The sequence below is a fragment of the Thermobia domestica genome, unplaced genomic scaffold, assembly GCF_964235325.1.
Source record: "Thermobia domestica unplaced genomic scaffold, izTheDome1.hap1.1 HAP1_SCAFFOLD_99, whole genome shotgun sequence".
NCBI lineage: Eukaryota > Metazoa > Arthropoda > Insecta > Zygentoma > Lepismatidae > Thermobia > Thermobia domestica.
The window spans coordinates 84833-105895 of record NW_027655887.1 but is presented as its reverse complement, the minus strand read 5'-3'; the positions used below and the strand labels follow the sequence as shown (position 1 = coordinate 105895).

Genomic DNA, 21063 nt, shown 5'->3' with positions numbered 1-21063 from the left:
TACTGTGACTGCTCCTTATTCGTGTCTATAGTCTGTTCCAAATCCATTAACCAATAAGAAATATACAACCACCATATTTCTCAACCCTATCAAAGTATTTGATGAGTTGATCACGGAATTTTGCTGGAAAAATTATAAAATTATGGAATTGAAGGGAATACCTATGAATGGTCTACATCTTATATCTAAAACTAGAGTCAAACTGTTGAAATATGTTTTCATACTCGAAAAACAAAAGGAGTAAACACGTATTATTCAGATACCAAAAAGTTTAAATTTTGAGTTCCTCAAGGTTGGACCCTATTCCATTCTCAATATACTTTATATAATTGATTTATCTCGATGTTTAGACTCCGCCGAAATTATTCAGTATGCTGATGAGCCGAATATAATAGTGAGACAGAAAATTTACGATGAGCTACATGGTGCTTCATCCTGTCTGCCATTAGAAACTGGCTAAATAGAGATAAACTAATAAAAACACAACGAGGTCTTCGTGCATTTGTTTCCACGCAGTACAAAATAAAATTAGAGAACACCCTAATGTGATAATGGCAAAACGTTGGGTTACATTTTAGCTACCAGGTTTCTTAATCTTTGGGTATCAGATACATTAGATTGGAAAAGCCGAATTTAAAAATTATCTAGTAAGTTGTCTTCAGCCTGTTAAACTTGAAACTTTTAAGAAGTAGTGTCAGTCACCATATTCAACTTATTTTGCATTTTTCTGACTCGTAATTAGAGTATATATTATTTTCTGGGGATCTACTGCCCCATTAAATTCATTTTACACACGAGAGCTTTAAGCCATATGGCAGCAAATAAATCTCGAACTTCTTGTAGATCTATGTGTAAATCCTTTCAAATATTACCTGTTTCCTGTTTTGAATTTAGATGTTCATTTATATAAGACAAGTGTCGGATCTTCATGTAGGGCTCTCATGTTTAAAAATGCACAACAATAACACATTTCCTGTGGCAGTTAATGTTTATAACATATTTCCTGCTTCTTTAAAATAAATAAATAAAACATCATGTTTTCATAGGGCAGTGAAGTGCTTTTACTTGAGCACTGCTTCTATTCGGTAGTAAAATATCCCGTAATTAATAGTAATATTAAATTCATAAGATGTAGTGGCTTGAAAGTTAATGTATGTAAATGTTCCCAAGATGTATTTATACATACATATTAAAATAATGAAAAACTGAGTTCCTATTTAAGCTAAGTATCAAATATTGTATACAAGATTTAAATGTAGTTTTGTGATGTGTCGAATTCGTACGATCACTCTATGAACAATGTATATGATAAAGGATGAAAATGTATACAAATATAAATATTTACGCCTTGTCATACGTCTAAGAGGGCATCCATCTCCTTTCCTCTTCTATGACTCGTCGTGTCGACGATGGCTGCAATCTTTGCAATTTTTTTGAAAACGGTGAAGGTATGCCATTGTGCACAAAGTGCAGTCACTACTTTTTTTTTTTTTTGTTTCAATATTAACTCTTTCATTTGAATTTGTCTTCAGATAAAAGGAACCATTTTCCTCCGTACACTTCATGGTCCAAGGATGTCGATTGTTACTTGCTTTCGGAAATTACGTGCGTTCGAAGTACAACTCGAATACGCACATTTGGAATCTGTAACCACTTCAGACAGTAGAGCTGATTTTCAAGCTTGACCTGCGTAAATTTCCACAAACTGGTCCTTCCATCTTTTTCATCTCCGTCAACAGGTTGACGGTCGATATCGATTCTAAAACCTTTCGGCCTGATTTTGCATATAACTTTTTATGGAAGCTGTGTTTAGCGTGTTGATCAAGGAGGAGGCAGAAATGCTCGAGTTGTGCAGAAATTTAAGTTTACTGTTTAAGATCACAGCGAATTTGAACTAGAACCAAATTGTGCTCGTAGGTAACCAAAATAAACACAATATGAGTATTTTAATGTAAAAGGGCAATTGACGCATACACGTAGTTCAAAATAGGCCAATGCAGAGTAGCATGATAAATGTTTTGGAATATTCGTTGATGTCTATTTTTGAAAGTCTTGCTCTTTAATCTCCATTGAAAATCTATTAAAATTTAAGAAGACGAATACAGCAATGCTGGTTACTCCAAACTGTCTAAATTGTGAAGTTAGATGACTGTCAAGCATATAAAGAGTGATGCCAACTATATTCAGAATCTTGTGCGACGCGAGACACCGTAATTCGCTTCTTGGTGGGAACTCAGGTACTTCGGATCCCACATAAAGCTATAGATCTACGTCTCATATAATCTCAGTACTTAAAAGAAACGGCAAACTAGGGCTCCCACCATCCTAGTTTAGCTGAGACAGTTCAGTATTTACATTTTCTGTCTCCAGAAAAATTGTTCAAAACTTTAAATGTCCTTCTTTTCCTCCAAGACATAAGTTAATATCATTCGTGCGAAATTTTAAAAATCTCATTTTCATTAGTCATCGATCCTCAACTAATAGGAATAATTACTTTTTGTCACGAAATGCTGACCTATAATTTAATTAATTCTGATTTTTCACCAAAAAGCAAATGCTGAACCATCACTGCACTATTTCATAGCGTGTCCAGGTTGGTAGTTAATTTTCGTAGGATTTCTCGAGTTTTTGAGTCTGAAATCTGTGAACCTTATGCTAAACACGTAACTGATTGAACAGACTCCATAACAGAACCTGTTTAACTATCATTCAGTCTTACAGGAGTTTCGTGCTTTGTTAAATCTGCTTTAGTTACAGATATATGTCATTTTGTGAGGTAATTAAGCATTATAGTATCAGTCATTCATTTCTCCTTCTATGTTCATTTCTGTTGTGTGTAAATGTTGAAGGTAAGTGTAATTTTGTCTCAAAGACGCCATCTAGTACATCGTATACCGTTAATTTTTAAGTAGCCTTTATGCTATTAAAAGATACCGATTATGTCGAATGCTTATTAAGTAGCATGGTACATGTAGTTGACATATGTTATTTTTTTCACTTTATAAAAGGCAAAAATTCCACTACAGATAATTTATTCTTTTTTGCCAGTGTATTCTACTGTATATAACTGAGAACTTGCTTGTACGACATACTTACCTAGTTTGATCAACTTGGTTATAAATGGGGCCGCGGTGGCTCAGTGGTAGAGCGTTCACCTCTGGTGCTTGGGGTTCCGGGTTCGATCCCAGCCCCCGCCAGGTAAACTTTGTGGTGTACAAACACCGTGTGCGTAGGTTTTCTCGGGTTTCTTCCCACTTTCTTCATTCCACCATTTCACTCATTACTCATCATCGCAGTCTCCTTTAGCCTAACCGGCATAATTGTGGGACGTAAAACTCAGATTTAATTTAATTTCATTTTTTGGTTAATATTGATTTTAAATTAGATTTCAACAATACAATATTTACCATTTTTTCCGCTTATTTTTGTTAAGTGAAAGGAAATAATGAAATGCAATTCACCACAATCATAGATAATGTTATTCTACAACAGAAAATATGAACCTGAAGAATTTTCAGTGTTGCCATGCAAATAAATTATAGTGTTGCCCGAATAACATTTCCCTCAAAATCTAAGTTAAAGCAGCGACTAGAAGAACAAACTCAATTACATTTGATTACATATCATGCTATTTTGGAATCCTGAGAACTACTTTTTAAATAATAGTTGTACTTACGTAGTTTGTAACAAGCAAAATAGTTTTAACATACAGTTATGAAAATTAAATGATAACTTCATTAAAAAAGTAGTTTACAGGATTCCAAAACAACAGCACTCGTAATCAAATGCAGTTGAGTTCGTTCCTCTAGTCGCTGCTTTAACTTAGATTTTGAGAGAGTTGTTATTCTGGCAACACTGTAATTTCTATGGATGGCAACATTGAAAATTCTTCGGTTTCATATTTTCTGTTGTAGAATAACATTATTTTTGAATGTAGTTAGTTGCATTTCATTATCTCCTTTCACTTATGAAAAACAGGCAAACGAAAATGTTAAATTTAGTATTATTTTTAGTATGTCAGGCTCTTAAGGCTCTTCGTTAGTCTCTTCACTTTTTTGGATTTTAGTGAATAACTTAAAGCCAGTGAAGAACGTGAAAAATGTAGAAAATAAGCCAGGTAGTATCTATAAAACGCTATTAAAGAAACCAATAACCGTTTGCAAACCTTTGCTTTTATTATAGACCAAAGATTTGGATACGCAGTTAATAACGTCATAGTCTTATACGGTTTTGTAGATACTGTCTGCCTTAAGTGTCTACGTTTTTCACGTTCTTCATTGTGTTTCAGTAGTTTTTCACTTAGAAGAAAAAAAGATGAGCTTAGCAAAGAGTCTTAACTGTAAATTCCCAGTTGATTTACAGAATGTTGGGATGCAAAGTAGCAAAGAGCCTTAACTGTAAATTCCCAGTTGATTTACAGAACGTTGGGATGCAAAGTTGCAAAGGCTTTAACTGTAAATTCCCAATTGATTTACAGAAGTTGGGATGCAAAGTAGCAAAGAGCCTTAACTGCAAATTTCCAATTGATTTACAGAATGTTGGGATGCAAAGTAACAAAGAGCCTTAACTGTAAATTCCCAATTGATTTATAGAATGTTGGGTTGCAAAGTAGCAAAGAGCCTTAACTGCAAATTTCCAATTGATTTACAGAATGTTGGGATGCAAAGTAACAAAGAGCCTTAACTGTAAATTCCCAATTGATTTATAGAATGTTGGGTTGCAAAGTAGCAAAGAGCCTTAACTGCAAATTCCCAATTGATTTACAGAATGTTGGGATGCAAAGAGCCTTAACTGCAAATTTCCAATTGATTTACAGAATGTTGGGATGCAAAGTAACAAAGAGCCTTAACTGTAAATTCTCAATTGATTTATAGAATGTTGGGTTGCAAAGTAGCAAAGAGCCTTAACTGCAAATTTCCAATTGATTTACAGAATGTTTTGATGCAAAGTAACAAAGAGTCTTAACTGTAAATTCCCTTGGATGTCCAAATCGAAGTTCTATTCTGGGATTATTAAAGGCTACGTTATAAGTTTTGGCAATTGTATAATTAATATGATTTAAAGGTTAACATGGTTCTTAATTTGATTAAATATTATTTATCGAATGAATGTAATAGTTTTAGAATATGTATGTAGCTATGCCGGTTCACTAATGGTTGGTGATTTTAGATTTCACATTCTTTATTATATACAGCTGATATTTTCTTAACATTAACACAGGATTATCCAAAATTCAGTTTAGTCGGCAATAAAGAAACGTATATACATAAGTATAGCAACGAATTTTGAAAAGTAATTTCAGTAGTGTGCTTTTCTAGACGAGATGCAATATTACAGTAGAAATACTGTCTCAAAAGTTTAAAGAATTCAGGAAGTAGTTGAATCCGAAATGAAAGGTTTCGATATGAGAGGTTCACCTGTCTGCGTTTTTTAAATATTCGTTCGTGCAGTATATTCATCATACTGTATATGTAATATTAAATTTATGAACTTTTATGTACCTTAGATTATATATGTATATTACTAAATGCAATGATAAAACTTAATTCTAGGGAAATTCCAACAGTCTTGCAAACATTGATCTGGCAGCAGGTTACGTTGGTCAGTCTCATTATAATCCACTAAGGGTAGGAGCTCAACTTATAAGTAATACGTATACGTTTCCTGTTCTATCATATATTTTGTTATTGAAGAAGCTTATCAAGGATTTTAAGAGAGTGGGAAAAAAGAGGTAAGGCTGCTTTATGTGTAATATATTCTGATTTATCAATTCTGAACGAAAACAGCTCCATCTCTATAAAATGTGATATATTTATATGAGGATGCCAAAACATGGTATGCATATTTGTACAGGCAAGCAAATTATAATCTTACGAATTAAATTTAAAATACTCACTAGTAAAAACTGAATATGTATATACAGGGTGAATTAGAAAGGACTTTACAGCTTTGAAAGGATATAGAAATTTATCGAGATTATTTACAGGAACGAGAGAGATGTCAATTTGTAGCAAACTACTTTCTCATATTGGTTCGATATGACTGCCGTTAGTGATGCGGCAACCATCTCACTGGAACTCAATTTCTTCCCACACTCTTTTTAGCTGATCGGGCGTAACTTCTGCAACGGCAGCGTAGATGCGATTTCTTTGGTCTGCAAGATTGTAGTGGGGAAACATACACTCGATCTTTAACAAAACCCCACAGGAAGAAATCTACAAGTGCCAAGTCTGGGAAGCGAGGTGGTCATGCAATTGGACATGCACGGCCAATCAACCGACGTGGGAAGCGAATTCAAGGAAATCTTGAACTTCTTTGAGGAAATGAGGAGTCCTCCGTCTTGCTGGTAGTAATAGGTCACGTCTTGATGTTCTTCGTCTTCATCTATCTGAGGAATTTTAAAAATTCCAACATATCAAGAAGAAAAAAGGACCGTACACTATAAATTTTCTAAGAGCACAAAACACATTTATCTTTGAACTGTTAAGGACGTGTTCAATTGTTTGACGTGGGTTTTCACTGTCCCAGATTCTACATTTGTGGGTGTTTACCATACCACCAGAGGTGTAGCCACGGGGGCCCATCGGGGCCAGGCCCCCCAAATGATTTCGTGCCCTCCCCCAAATGAGCAACTTTTAAAACATCATTGTAAGATTACCTCGTTTCAGTCACTTAAAAATAACAAAGTTTACATATAATTAATAATTTACGGTAAAATAGTATGGAAAAATACTATTTTACCATACCAACCGAAAAATAGTATGGTATCTCCTCCTTATATCAATCGGAAAACAGTATGGTTTATTTTTTATTTATTTATTTTTTTACAGCAGATTACACAAATTACTGTGATTCATATTTGACACTTTGAAGACAAACGTTTGAACAATGTACTATAAATACTACCACAAAACAATGGTACTAATAGCTATGCATGCGCACGGGATTCTCCAAAGGAACGGAGGGCTTCCCGGACATGCTGTAAAGGAAAGAAGTGTCACAGGTTGTTAATTCCGTGCGCACACGTAGTTGCGTTTTCAATATGCATTTTTCAATAGAGTAGGTACAACTTTCTAAGTGACGTTTTTAACCGCACTCTCTACGATGTGTTGTTTCTAAGCTGTTGGTCTCTGAAATTCATGTTCCAACGTTTTCAACACTCTGTCATTCCTAAACGGGACGGGATTTCCCCCATGTTGACTAGGACTTTTTTGCTTTTTTCAAGATATACTATCACCCGTCCAAGTTCGTCCACGTAGTTACCGTTCACCCTGTATATATAGATGTATAGATAGATAAATATTTCCATTATTTTGAAAAGTTGCGAACTATAGCCTATATAAATTGAATCATACAGAAGGGATTCGAAGACGCACTAGACACCAGCATGACTGGTGAAGAACCCTGTGTGTATTACAATACAATAAAACTCCGTTTTGTGGTTATCGCAGCATTGCATTCACGCCACACGCGTTTCTGGAGTTAGTTGTTAGTGATCGTAACCACCGCTTTAAAATTCCTTCGCGTTCCCACTTATATCGCTATTATTTCTGATAATATTATTTAAAACTTCTGATTCTAACCATTACCCACTCTTTTCTTCGAAGAAGTTTCGCATGGGAAACAGAAGAAACATTTTTTCATGAAATAATATTTTCCGCGACGGAACGATGCACGATTTGCAGTGTCGTACTACTTTTTTATTATTATTATTTGTGGATTTGAATATTTCTGAAGAAATCGAGTTTATTCGCATTCTCGCACTGATTTAGGAAAAACAAGAATTTGTAAAGTGGTAAACGGAAGTCCGAAGACCAAAGAAGATGCTCAAAAGCTAGTTCACAAACGAGATGTCCTGCTCCTTCACGTGTTCAGCCACTTCGAATCTATGGTCGAGGAGGAACAGAACTTTGCACCGTTGACACTGGCGAACTTCAAATGCACGAAGCATCCTGGATCTCGGAAGAAGAGGTCGATGTTATTTCTTTAAATCCTGTTTTAACTGCATCTTATGCAGTACTTTCTTATTGTCAATCACCAGTGACCTAAAATGATGGGTGCGATCTCCTTGGGGAAACGACAGTAGTATTGAAGAATTATGATTGGTTAATTAAACACCTTATGTTGATAAAAAAAATTATTGCGAGTCTACCATTTTCTAATACTTTGATTTGTTGGCGAAAAACGCTACAAATATATTCACAATAATATAAGCATTTTGTAATAAAAAGTTCCACCACTAAAAATAGTTTTCTTGTAATAACCCCTAAAATAATCAAAATAATGGAAAAACAAAAATCAAAAAGTGTTACGTAACAAAGGAGAGGGGTTCGGCCTTGCGTTACGAAATGTGACAAGCAGGAGGGAGGGGGGTAAAAATTGGTCAAAAATAGCGTTACGTAATATGTGGACGGCCCCTAGAACAGGAAATGAGACATAGATGTTAATAAAATAATTATGTTTTTTCTTTTAGTCACAAATAATAAATAAATATATTTGTCAGGAAATCTTAAAGCAAATAAGTGAAATTTCAAAGAAAATTAGCTTTATGTAGATTGAGGGTCTGTGTACAAGGCTTAAAATAGTTATGCACAAAGGTATGTTTAGTCCGGGACAGTAATTATTGGTTAAACATAATAAAAACTACCTGGAATATAATTTATGGAGAAAAAGCGAATAATAATAATAATAATAATAATAATAATAATAATAATAATCTAGAAAACAGTGTTTTTTAGTTTCCCGGAAGGAAACCAAAATTTTCCTTTTTTTCAGGCCTCAAAAACACTAGCTGCTACATAATTTCTTTTGGCTTTGTAGCTGCCCCTCCTGAAAAACGACGGGCCCCTCCTACATAAACCTGCTGGCTACACCCCTGAATACCACTGATCAGGAGCGTCATTTCAGATGTTGCTTCGGGGGGGGGGGCAAACCACTTGATATAAGTAAAATTTCGCGTTTTTCACTCATTTACTACTACTCTATTGATAAAATCTATATAAATCTCAGACTCAGGGGGGGGGGGGCAAATGCCCCTCCCTGCCCCCCCCTAAATGACGCCCCTGCCACTGATATGAAATGTACTTTCGTCGCTGAAGATAATTGTGTTAAGGAATGTCTCGTCTTCCTCTATTCGATCCAACATTACCACACAGAATTCCCCATGAGCAACCTTTCTACGTCATTAATTTGTTGCATCATTGTAATTCTGTATGGTTTCAGGTGTAAACGTTTACGTAACACTCGCCAGAGTGTCTTTTGTGGAATGCCTCTCTCGCGAGACGCACGTTGCGTTGATTGTTTTGAGACTACGGGCAAAGCTTTCCCTAGCCTGTTCGCCAAAAGCAGCAGCAACGGGTGAACTGATGATTTCACATGACAAACAGAATAGGCCCGTATCTAGGGGGGTCTAGGGGGGCGGGCCCCCTAAATTTTTGCTGTCCCCCTAAAATTCTTACGGTAGGCTTGCAAATGAACTATAGTATGGTGATGAACTATCATACGGTTGGATCGGGCCCCCCTAGCTTCAGCCGCCCTTCCCCCTATATTTTTGGGCTGGCTACGGGCCTGAAGCAGAACAAGCAATCTCAACAAAGTTTTTGTGCCAACGGTAAATTGTAGACCTGTTTGGAGGTTCCTTACCTTGTTCCGTACGAAATCTACGCGGAACAGCTGTTGCAGAGTTCGTTTCATGAAATAACAACACACACCGAGTACGCTCCGCACCAGTGAAAGTCTCCATTTTAAGAATGCACTATGTGGCGCTCGCGGTGGCGGAATGTGGTATTACGGCACTACGTGAGTTAAACTTGAAATTTTTTTTTTCCTACAGATTGAGAGCTATATCAATTCTTCAATATCTATTAAGAGCTATATCAAGTTATTTCAATACATTTCTATATGCTTTTTTTTCTCACACTGTATACTGCTGAATAGTTAATTTTTAATTAAGAAATTACCAACTTTCTCCAGTATATAGATCTCACTAGTCAGTGTGACCAACTACCGGAGTGAGAAATCAGAAAATCATATTTTGCCATCCTTGTTTAGATTTAATTCATAAAGTTGTAATTTGCTTGCTTGTACAAAAGTATACAGGCAAATCATGTTTTGCCATACTCGTATAGATGTCAGTGTTAGTCATTAATCAATTAAAGTCAATTGCAATTAATCAATCAATTGAAAGTAATTGCTCTGGAAATGAATTGCAATTGATTTCAATTTGTCCTCTGCAATTAATATTAATTGCGATTGAATTGAATCCAAAAATTTGCAATTAAAATTAAGTTAGTTGTTAAAGCGTATATTGCTAATTGTTAATGTTAATTGCAATTTAAGTCAGCAATCATAAGTATAGATAAAAAAAAAAGGGGAATCTATTGCATTGTCCACTTGCCATTCTCAATCCCAGATTTGAAATAAGGCAATTATGTGCACTGGTGGATAATGACTATCCTCCCGCCCCATCTGGGAAGAAAGTCGGAAAGGTTGACTATCACATACTTTTCTATTATGTTTATTGTTCTTTCCCTTTCGATCTGTTTGTCATGCACACGGTTTACGACCAAAATATCAACTGCTGAAACAGCGACCGACTAAAATAGGAACTGTCGAGCGAATCACCGACTACCGAAACGGTGGTTGGAAAAGCAGAGACTACCAATACAAAAATTCATAAAATTGCTCGCAACCAGCTCCTTCTGAACGGTTGAAATGTTCTCTGCCATATGACATGCAATGCAAGTAATAATTATAAATGACCTTCCAATATTGAAATTTGTCAGTTGTTTATTCTAACTAATGTTGAGGTCTGACACCTATACTTAACAACAGTAAGACGAAAAGTATTTCGTGCAAATGAATGTTTTATTGTGAAAAGAACAAAATTCTTACAGTAGGTAACAACATATTGTAAGATACATGAAAAGGGAATAAATGGCAAGCTGATATAATGCATACGTAGATGAAAATTCAAAATATCTCTTACGTATTCTCATAAAAACAAAGGAAATAGCACGTGTAGTTTCCAATTGTATATCCTGAAATGTGGCATAGACCGTCGCAAACTTTTTTCTCTGATGCATGCGGCTCATTGTCAATATTCATACTATCAAAATCATTTTTTGTTTTATTTCTGTGTTTCTTTTCATTCAGTACTTTTGCCTCTTGATTCTTTCGCAGCGATCTCAATAAGCCACTCCTCTCTCATGATTCTCATTTCCCTCTCCCTCTGGCAAAACGGATGTAACCTAATTCCGACACTTCTTTGTCTGCTATTTGTGTTTTTAAGCCCCATCCTTCCCCATACATTTTTTCTTTAGAGGCCGAGTATTGCTATATAAAAGGAGTTGTATGATATTCAACTACAGTGTTGGGTATTAAGCAGTGAAAATCAGTTGTAATTGAATCAATTGAAAGTATATAATTGCTGTGGAAATTAATTGTACACTACATTCAGTTGCAATTCAATGACTTAATTTAATTGCAGTTGCTTCCTATAGCAATTACTTTCAATTGATTCATTGCAATTTATTTATTGTCTTTGATGCAATTTAGTCTCCAGCTGCAATTAAGAATTGACAATTACTTATTTCAATTGTTAATTGTTAATTCAACTGAAATTTGCTCAACACTGATAGAAGAATGTCTTATATATCGTCCGATTCGAAAGAAATTCGCACCACAGAATTTCTGTATGTAGAGGGCATTTTGTTCCTAGTTTAAAGCTCCTAGTACAGTCACGAAAAAAATAAGTCAGCCGGGCAAGAGGAGAAAATATTCCCAACCCTGCTCACGTGAGTTAACTTCTCCGAGAGACTTGCTGCTTTCACGTGAGGTCTGTAAGCAGCTTTTCCAAGCAAATCCAGTGTCTGCTGTAAAACAATGTTCTTTTCGATACTAAGTTTAGTGCTTTTAGACAGAGAAGAAAAACAATACTTGAATTTGTTTTCGAGGAAAACAAATAATTCATGCATAGTAGTTTACAAGGGTCAGATTACCTATTATAATTAATTTATATATCTAAATACTCATGATCTACTCACAGGCAATTGAGGAGTGAACAATGAAAAGTGATTTCGGAAATTCAAGACTGCATTATTGGTCTAATACTATGAAATGAAATGAAAATTTTAACATCGCACGATTATGTCCTGGAGGCTAAAGGAAATAGATGATGAGTGAACGAAATTATTAATGAAAGGAACTGAGGAATGAAGTGGAAAGCAATAAAGAACTCTTAGAAACAAATGGACACAATGCTGTTCAACACAAACTTACATAGTATAGCCTGGAATCGAGCCTCGATCCCGGGTCTCCCATGTCGAAGATGAACACTCTATTACGAGGGAATTCCCCGCGGTCCGGTAGTGCTATTCAGCCGGTTCGCTAGAACCGGTTGTAAAGATATTTTCAGTTCGCAAAACCGTTTGTTAAACCCAGACAACAGTAAATATTACCCAGTTATACTCAGAAACAGTGCATTTTTGTTTAACTATCTTTGTTTTTAGAACCTCTTACAGCTACAGGTTTAAACATATGATCTCTCAGAACAAGGTATAAGCGCTTATTTCTTAATCTCGAATGCTCAGATATCAAGAATGAGAACTGCGATTGCATCAATACAGTTATGAGGGTTATTTATATTCGAAACGCATAATACCATTATCAACAACAACGTGAACTTCGTTGTTTTTGTTAGTGTTGTTCACGACGGGGGTCTCGTCTCATAAAGTATGATGGAGATTTAATTTCGTTTTCAGAAAGGTTTAATTATTTCTATTGGACGATGTCGTCTTGTGTCGTTTCCTCAGCAACACTACTCTCTCCACACAATAACACACATATGAGCAAGTAGCATGTGTACCAGCTTTCAGTATTATTGCGTTTCGTTTACTCGTCATACATTTCAATTAAAAGATTATATAGTTGTAGCATCTCTACTATCATATAGGTTGTGTTTTAAATATCTTAATCATCTATTGCGCAATTGCTGCTCGTAAAATATTTACCAATATTGTTTCAATCGTTTAAGTCAATAGGTTTCATTATTTCTCTTTGTTAAGGGGGAAGTTTGGATCTCAAATTCTTTATAAGTGAGATTAAGGAGGTTATGGAAGAATCGTGCTAGTCTTGAAGGAAATGGTAAAAAAAAAAAAAAAAAAAAAAAAGACCCTTAGGTAACAGGAAGAAGACCCTTAGGTAACAGGAAGAAGACCCTTAGGTAACAGGAAGAAGACCCTTAGGTAACTGGAATAAGAAAGACTTTGTAGTTCAATATAATGCTGCCCATACCAAACGAAATTTTTATTTTTAGATGGACAATGACCCAGACATTTTCACCTTCCATTAAATAATCAAGGATCAGATCTCATATAAAACGCTCCAACAAAACGCATTGATTGAACGTATTGAGAAATAAGATGTTTCATTCACTATGTGTACGGGGACACTTGGTCGAAAGGGTATAACAGCTTTTTCAGTCCAGCCGTTCTGAGTGAGGTTTTTCTTCGGTTTTCTTAATTCATACCAGGCAAATGCCGGGATGGCACCTAAAATACAGGTTCCAGTTCACTTCCTTCCTTTCCCATTCCTTTCTTCCTTCGTCACTAATTGATTCAATGCCTCCTCGAATCAATGCGATGATAGATAATCATGGTTCGTGGACACGCTACTAGGTTTAAAATTATAACATTTTTATGTTTATTGAAAAGTGTTTTGTTCAAGACTAATGTTAGTTTGAAGATATGAAGTGTTCAAGAGCAGGAGGAAAAAAAATAGTTCTAAGAATTTGGGATTGCCAAGACAGACTGAAATATTTTATCTTGTTCTTTTTGTTTAATGAGTGTAATTATATTTTTTCTTTTTCTATGGGAATTACCAATTCTTTTTATTCCATCATTTTTGTATTGGAATTAGGAAAAACATTCTGAACAATTTTGAAACACACAAGGCCAAGGCATAATTAAGTAGAATATTTTATTTTGTTATCTGTGTGAAATATATTTTTTCTTTATTTCTTCCTATATATGAGAATTAACATTTCCCTTTATTCTTATTATGGAAATTAGAAAATGGATATTCAGAACAGTTTCGGTTTTCAAACACTTAACGCCAAGAAGTAAGCATATCTCCATGAAATAAGCATATCTTTTTCTTTCTTTCTTTCTTTCTTCACTCTCTTCTAGTCGATCGCCAGTAGTTCGCCTGAAGGCAAAATACTGCACAGAAAACAACCTGAGTCGACACATGCCAATGTACCTTCTGAGCAGGGTTGAATGTTCATTTTTTGGGGACGCGGCAGAAGTCCTAAACGGCACAAGTCCTAAAAATCATTTCGCGGCACAAGTCCTAAATGGCACTGGACCTAAAAATCTCTTGTGGCGCTACCATCGCGTCCGAGCCAAGAATACTGTCAATCTGTTAGTCGAAGTTTTATATATACTGTTTCATATTACAGAACCTTAGTTCTTACAAGTAATTTGTATAAATACATGTTCTATCGTTCTTAACTAATAAATAAATAAATAAATGAAGCCTACTGTCCTTTCTTGCTTTTTCCGTGATATATTTCTATGGTGACAAAATTTTAACTTCCTACCAAATGTGATTCCCAGATCTTTCATAATGTCTGTTTTTCTCTATTTCACAATATTGCCCTGCAATACAAGTCTTTCTGTGGCAAATAGTTGTCATACTCGTAATTAACTACTCCTTACTCGTTATCATTATTAATAATAATTTTAGTATTACTAACATAGCTGTTACCGTTGGAATTAAATACGTTCATAATAGTATTGTGGCAACTACTTACTACTTAAATGCTTTATCAAATATTTAAGTCTGTAGTGTGTAGCAGGGGTGGCTACAGAATGGCTTATAGCCCATAGTGCGTCACTGAAATTTTAGAGGATCTTTGAAAAGCAACTTAATTGAAATTAATGAGAAACTTAGATATATTTAAAATAAATGTTTTTAATACAAGAACATTACGTTTAATCAATGCCGCAGCCATGGTTGGGGAAGGGATGTATTAAAGTACGAACCATTGAAATAGTGTAGAAGCAATAGCCGAGGGTTATTTTTCTTTTTTTAGCCTCTAGTTTTGCGTCCTTATACAACGTCGTGATTACGAAGGAGAGATTCGACTTTGTAAGATTGCCAGATTGCCAGTGGCAAGAAGAAATGGACCGAAGTGAATGAAATTGTGCACAGGTATTGTAGACGTGAAATGAGGGAATACGTGTTTCGTATTTTCCTAGAAAGAAACGGATGGCTGGGACACGGACGAAGTATCAAAATATCAAAAATGCTAATAGTATGTCAGAAGTGCCTAAAGGACATGAAGAACTGCAACGAAACTTTGTGTAGGGACAATACGCAAAAAATAAACTAACACGGTTTTTTTAAATTTTCTTCGGAAAAACGATTGTAGGGGCAAAAGCACCCACTCAAAATTTTGAAAGCTGACGCCCGAAAGGCAAGAAGAAGTAGATTGAAGTGAATGAAGTTGTACAGAGATATTTAGACGTAGGATTAGGGAATACGTGATTCGTATTTTCCTGAAAAAAAAAAAAAAAGAAAAGAAAAAAAAAACTATTGGGTGTACCGAAGCGTTGGGTGGCGGAAAGAGTGGACCGAAGTGAATGATATTGTGTGTAGATATTATAAATGTAAAATAAAGCCTTTCGTGTTCAAAAAGTGTCCCGATTCGATTTCTCCAAATTTGGCACATCAACATTAAGCCGAAACAGTATATCGTATTTTTAGTATTTAGGGAGGCGCCTTTCATCTTACAATGTTTTTCCTCTTTTTCTGTTGATCTGGCAAATTTGAAGCAAATCGGATGCGGATACTTGGGAAATCCGAAAGGCCTTACTTTACATCTACACACATTTTCATTTGCTTAGGTCCACGCCTTCCTCTGCTACTACGGTAATATTTGCTTTTTTTCGGAAGGGGCCTTATACCCAAAACTGTTTTTCCGCACAAAACTAAAAACTTGTGTTCATTTTTATTGTCTTTTGCACAAAGTTATGTTTCAGTTCTTCATATCCAGGAACTTCACTTATTTGTACCTTTCATATTTCGCAATCAACAGTTTGAAAGGTCAGTGTCCCACCCAATATTGTTTTTTTCGTTTTTAGGAAAATACGATACATGTATTCTCTCATTTTACGTCTACAATATCTGTGCACAGTTTCATTCACTTCGGTCCACTTCTTCTTGCCTGTCGAGCGTCAACTTTCAAAATTTTGGGTGGGGACTTTTGCTCCCTAAAACCGTAAAACTCATATTCGTTTACTTTTTGCGTATTGTCACTACACAAAGTTTCGTTGCAATTCTTCATGTTCTCTAGGGATTTCTGACATACTGTTATTAGCACTTTTGATATTTCATGATCAAAGGTTTGGAGGGGCCCAAGCCCCAACCTACCGTTTTTTCCAGGAAAATACGAAACATTTTTTCCCTCATTTTACGTCTAAAATATCTGTACACAATTTCATTCACTTCGGTCGACTTCTTCTTGCCTTTCGGGCGTCAACTTTAAAAATTTTGGGTTGGGGTTTTTGCCCCCTAACACCGACTTTCCACAGAAAATAAAAAACCCGTATTCGTTTATTTTCTTGCATATTGTCACTACACAAAGTTTCGTTACAATTCATCATGTCCTTTAGGCACTTCTGCCATACTGTATTTAACACTTTTGATATTTCGTGATCAAAGGTTTGGAAGGGTCCGTGCCCCACCGAACCTTTTTTTTTTTTTTTTTTTTTTTTTTTTTTTTTTTTTTTTTTTTTTTTTAAGAAAAATACAAAACACGTATTCTTACAGTTTACATCTACAATATCTGTGCAGAATTTCATTCACTTCGATCCACTTCTTGCTTTTCGGGCGTCAACTTTCAAAATTTTGGGTGGAGACTTTTGCCTTCTAAAACAGTTTTTCCGTTTATTTTGTGTGTAGTATCTAGCTGCCAAATTTGATAAAAATCGGAATGTTACCATTGGGAAGTGTTACATATTGGTATTATATGTAAGTGAATTACAAAGAAGTTCTTCTTCTCTAGGAAGAGGATAAAGTTTTTACTTGAAACAGTACTCCCTGCTTATGTAGTTGCTAGCGTGTGTGACTTGTACACAGGGTCTCAAGTTCGATCCCCATTGAAAGTTTATTATGTAAGTTTTTCCCTCAAATTTACGAGTTCCGTATATATTTGTCACTTCTTTAAAAAAAATTCAAGTGTTCTGGAATTTATTAATGTAGAAAAAAGGGACTGTTTCATATGAACACGTCTCCATATTAGAAATTTTAGTTTGGAGTTCATGATTCATTCCCGTTCTGCCCAGTCATGGTCTGGGGTGTGATGTTTGTCTTCGAGTCTGAGGAACTGTATAGGGAAGCTTACCCCAGTACCGAACTCTTCCCAGTGCGGGACAGTACTAGTTTTAGCATTCCGGCGTTAGATAGCAGTAGCTGTTCTACATGCGTCTGTAGCATTTATCAACAGGGCTAAGTGTTTGGCGGCGCTTGACTGTCGTGCTTGCTAGTCTCAAGTAAATCGCTGAAAATTCATCCTCTCTGCTCTCTTGCATTACACATTTACAGAAGATTTTCACCCTCCTCAGGTAAGTGAACAGAGTGTTTATCGGTCACGAAAGTCACGAATGTCACGAAATCAGAAAACGGTCATGAAAGTCACGAAAAAGTCACGAAATTTAGCTTTTGGGTCACGATTTTTTAACTGTGCAAATGTAAGTACAGATTGAAAACATTTGTTCTATAAAACGTCAAAATTCACCACCAAAAATGTCTATGGTCGGCTTTAGACGCTACCAAATCGCAAGCAAAATACGTTTGTATCGCATGGATGAAAATTCGGCCTAATTCGCACCCAAATTTGCTTTTGAAAATGTTAGAAAATTTTATGATTTGTTAAAGAAAAGGTCACGAAAAAGTCACGAAATTACATCTTGGAATTTTAATAGACACCCTGGTGAACTAAATTTATCTTACTCTCATAATATTTCTTAATAATTAAAGAAGCGTACAGTGTGGAAGCATTAACTAAAATTTCCATGGACTTTAATATTTTTTCTAATAGATCGTGTGGTCCCAATACCGGACACTTCGAAGTTCCCAGTACTGGACAGAAGAAATTACCCAATTAGTCTTAGTTGAGAAGACATTTAGGGTGGACTTGATTTCTAGGAACTTGGTACAAGGATGGCTATATACAAGAAAGGGAAACGGGATGAAGAAAGTATGAAGAAAGCTGTGGATAGTGTGTTAGCGGGAAACTGTAGTGTTCGGAGAGCTGCTGGACAAAGCAGAGGAAAATACTCTCACGGAGTGTCTTATTTGTGGAAGTTTCGATGAGGATTGAGTACAGTGCTGCAGTTGCCGAGGATGGTACCATGTTGGGTGTACCGACAGTGAAAATATTGATTACTTCATTTGTGAAAATTGTAAGCAGTGAGCTTACTGAGATGAAGCACTTAATTTGAAAAAGTTTTTGGCTTCAATTTTCTACACATTATTGTTACTATAGTCTTAACTTTATTGTTATTGTAGAAGTTTATAAATATGTTGCTTGTACCAATGGTTGTAACAGTAGTCATTTTGTGTACAATTTAAAGAAGAAGCATGTTACAACCAAACATTAATTGATCGAGAACATCAACAATTTGTGGTATAATGATGCTGAATTGAAATCAAAATATGTTAAACTCGCATATAGCATGCCACAAAGGATAAAAGACTTAATAAAGAATAACGCATTTCATACGAAATAGTAATCTTTGTGTGAGAGATCATTTTCTTGTAAGTATTCCATTTCATTTTTTGATTCCAATTTAGATACACACACTGTATAGTATAGTGAAACCTCTGAATAACGGACACCAATGGGACATGAATTTTTGTCTGTTACTGAGAGGTGTCCCCTACAGAGAGGTTACAGAAATTTAATTTCTCACAACGTTAATGGTATGCAGTAAGATACAGAAAATACATTATTTTTTAGCGTAAATACGAAAAATTCAATATGAAAATACTCTATTTAGTACGTATTTGAGTTACTGCGAAGGATGAAGCAGAAATTCATTTCTGTTAAATAATATTATTGCTGCGGGATGTATTAATATATTCGTATACTACAAAAGATAATGCATGTATGGTAATTTTCTTAAGTACATATCATCACGTAAGCATTTTTCATTTATTTCAAATTCTCAGAACCTCTCCAAAGATGCGTTAGGAACCAACTAACCGGCTAAACTCTTTTGTTTAGCGAAAAATGTATGCTTTTTCTTCTACAAGGGTAATACAACTCTTTAGCAAGTGTGCACTGTGAATCCTCAGTACGGTTGCAGAAGGAACATGTGTGTGTGTGTGTGTGTTTGTGTATCGCAGAACCGAGAGTAATTTCTGTCCGATATGAAGAGGTTGTTGAAGTGTTTGGGGGGAAAAAAGGACTGTCCGCATCCGTATCTGAGAGTGTCCGTAAAAGGGAGGGTTTTGTTCCGTAAGAGAACATATGCTTTTGCCGGGACAGAAAAATCTCTCCGTATTATATAGGTGTCCGTTAAGGGAGGTTTCACTGTATTTATATTTAAATGTCACGTACACATTTGTTTAACTGATATTGAAAAGGATGTGCCATGCAAAAAAAAAAAAAAAAAAAAAAAAAAAGTTACAGAATAGTAATTTGGACTACGTTGAAAGGCGTTTTCTGATGTAATATTCTAAGAACTGTAAAATATTCAGAAATTGAATGTTAAGTCTAATAATTTGAACACGTCTGTAGTAAGTATAGACTATATTTCACATTTTGATCTTTGCTAAAAAATATCTTGATCAGTGTTTCAGAATTAAAATAATTAAATATTAATACAACGCTCAAAATAAGACTCCTATATGCTATGTCATGAAGATGAACATTTAAAAATAATCAAATAACATCATAGTTTTCACAATTAAAATCAATGGTCTAACAATAACATGCTGAACGTATTTCAAATGTATTAAATGTATAATAAATAGGAGTACCCAGAATTTTTCATGTAGGTGTGTGTGTGAAAGTAATTAAAACCAATCTACCCTTTTATTATAACATTTTTAGGAAGAAGTTATATTGGGTTTTCCGTATTTTGAAAGGAAGAAAATGTGACAATTGGAGGAAAAAATAATCATATAGGACGAGCACTGGTAAATTAAATGTATCCTCATATAATGTTGTCCATAGGATTTTGTCCGCCTTGTCAGAATTTTTCTTGGATTTTTTATCGCTTGGGTTTTGTTCCCGCTCTCGTTACTACAGCCATTATATGCACTTACATGACTTCCGATGTTCATAAAAACACGCTAGGAGTCAAGCATTTCGGTGCTACATTTCCCTTTAAAAAATCCTTCCACCATAAATTTCCCTGTCTCCAAGGATTAGGCAGAATACCTTCTGAAGTACTTGGTGCCTTTCTCTCGGTACATGATGGCTCTCGGTTTGCCGCAGTCGGAAAGGTAAATCCATACTTCATCGATCGTTACGACATACATCCACCTTTGTTTTGCTAGATGCCGTTCGTACAGCTTCCGGGCGTTACACTTTCGTTCGTTTTGGTGGGCATCCGTGAGAAGATGGCCGCGAGCTTTCATGACTTTTTCCAGCTTGAGTTGATGGTGTAACGTCCGACTCACAGTCCCCAAAGACACGTCAAGACGATTAACCATACACCTTTGTGTTGGCGGATTTTCTTGCATTGCCATTTTGCGAAGTTTCTTCTGCATGGTGGAGGTGGCCTTGGTGCATTTCCGCTTCCTAGGCAACTTCGTTGGTGATCCAAATGGTGGAGCTTCGTTGCCGTTGTACTTTTTAATAACTTTTTTATTCCACTTAAACTGATGTTGCAACCATTCTTCTTGCACTGTTTTCTAATGAGAGAAACACTAAAGTGGGCGTCATAAAGAGGCGCAACAGACCCTTCCCAAAACCGGCTTAGTTTGGGCGGCAATTTGGTCACAGCGGAAACCCACACACTTGGAAACAAATTTAACACAACAACATTC

At 35.6% G+C, this 21063-nt stretch overlaps 1 protein-coding gene across 3 annotated transcripts in view; it reads left to right on the top strand.

Moving 5' to 3' along the window:
* Window positions 1-21063, top strand: part of PIG-G (phosphatidylinositol glycan anchor biosynthesis class G) — a 162611-nt gene that overhangs the window by 115287 nt on the left and 26261 nt on the right. For all 3 annotated transcript variants that reach the window (XM_081747196.1, XM_081747197.1, XM_081747198.1), the window contains exon 12: window positions 5553-5731. In XM_081747196.1, the coding sequence (XP_081603322.1) occupies window positions 5553-5731 (179 nt within the window). The remainder of the gene's footprint in view (window positions 1-5552; window positions 5732-21063) is intronic.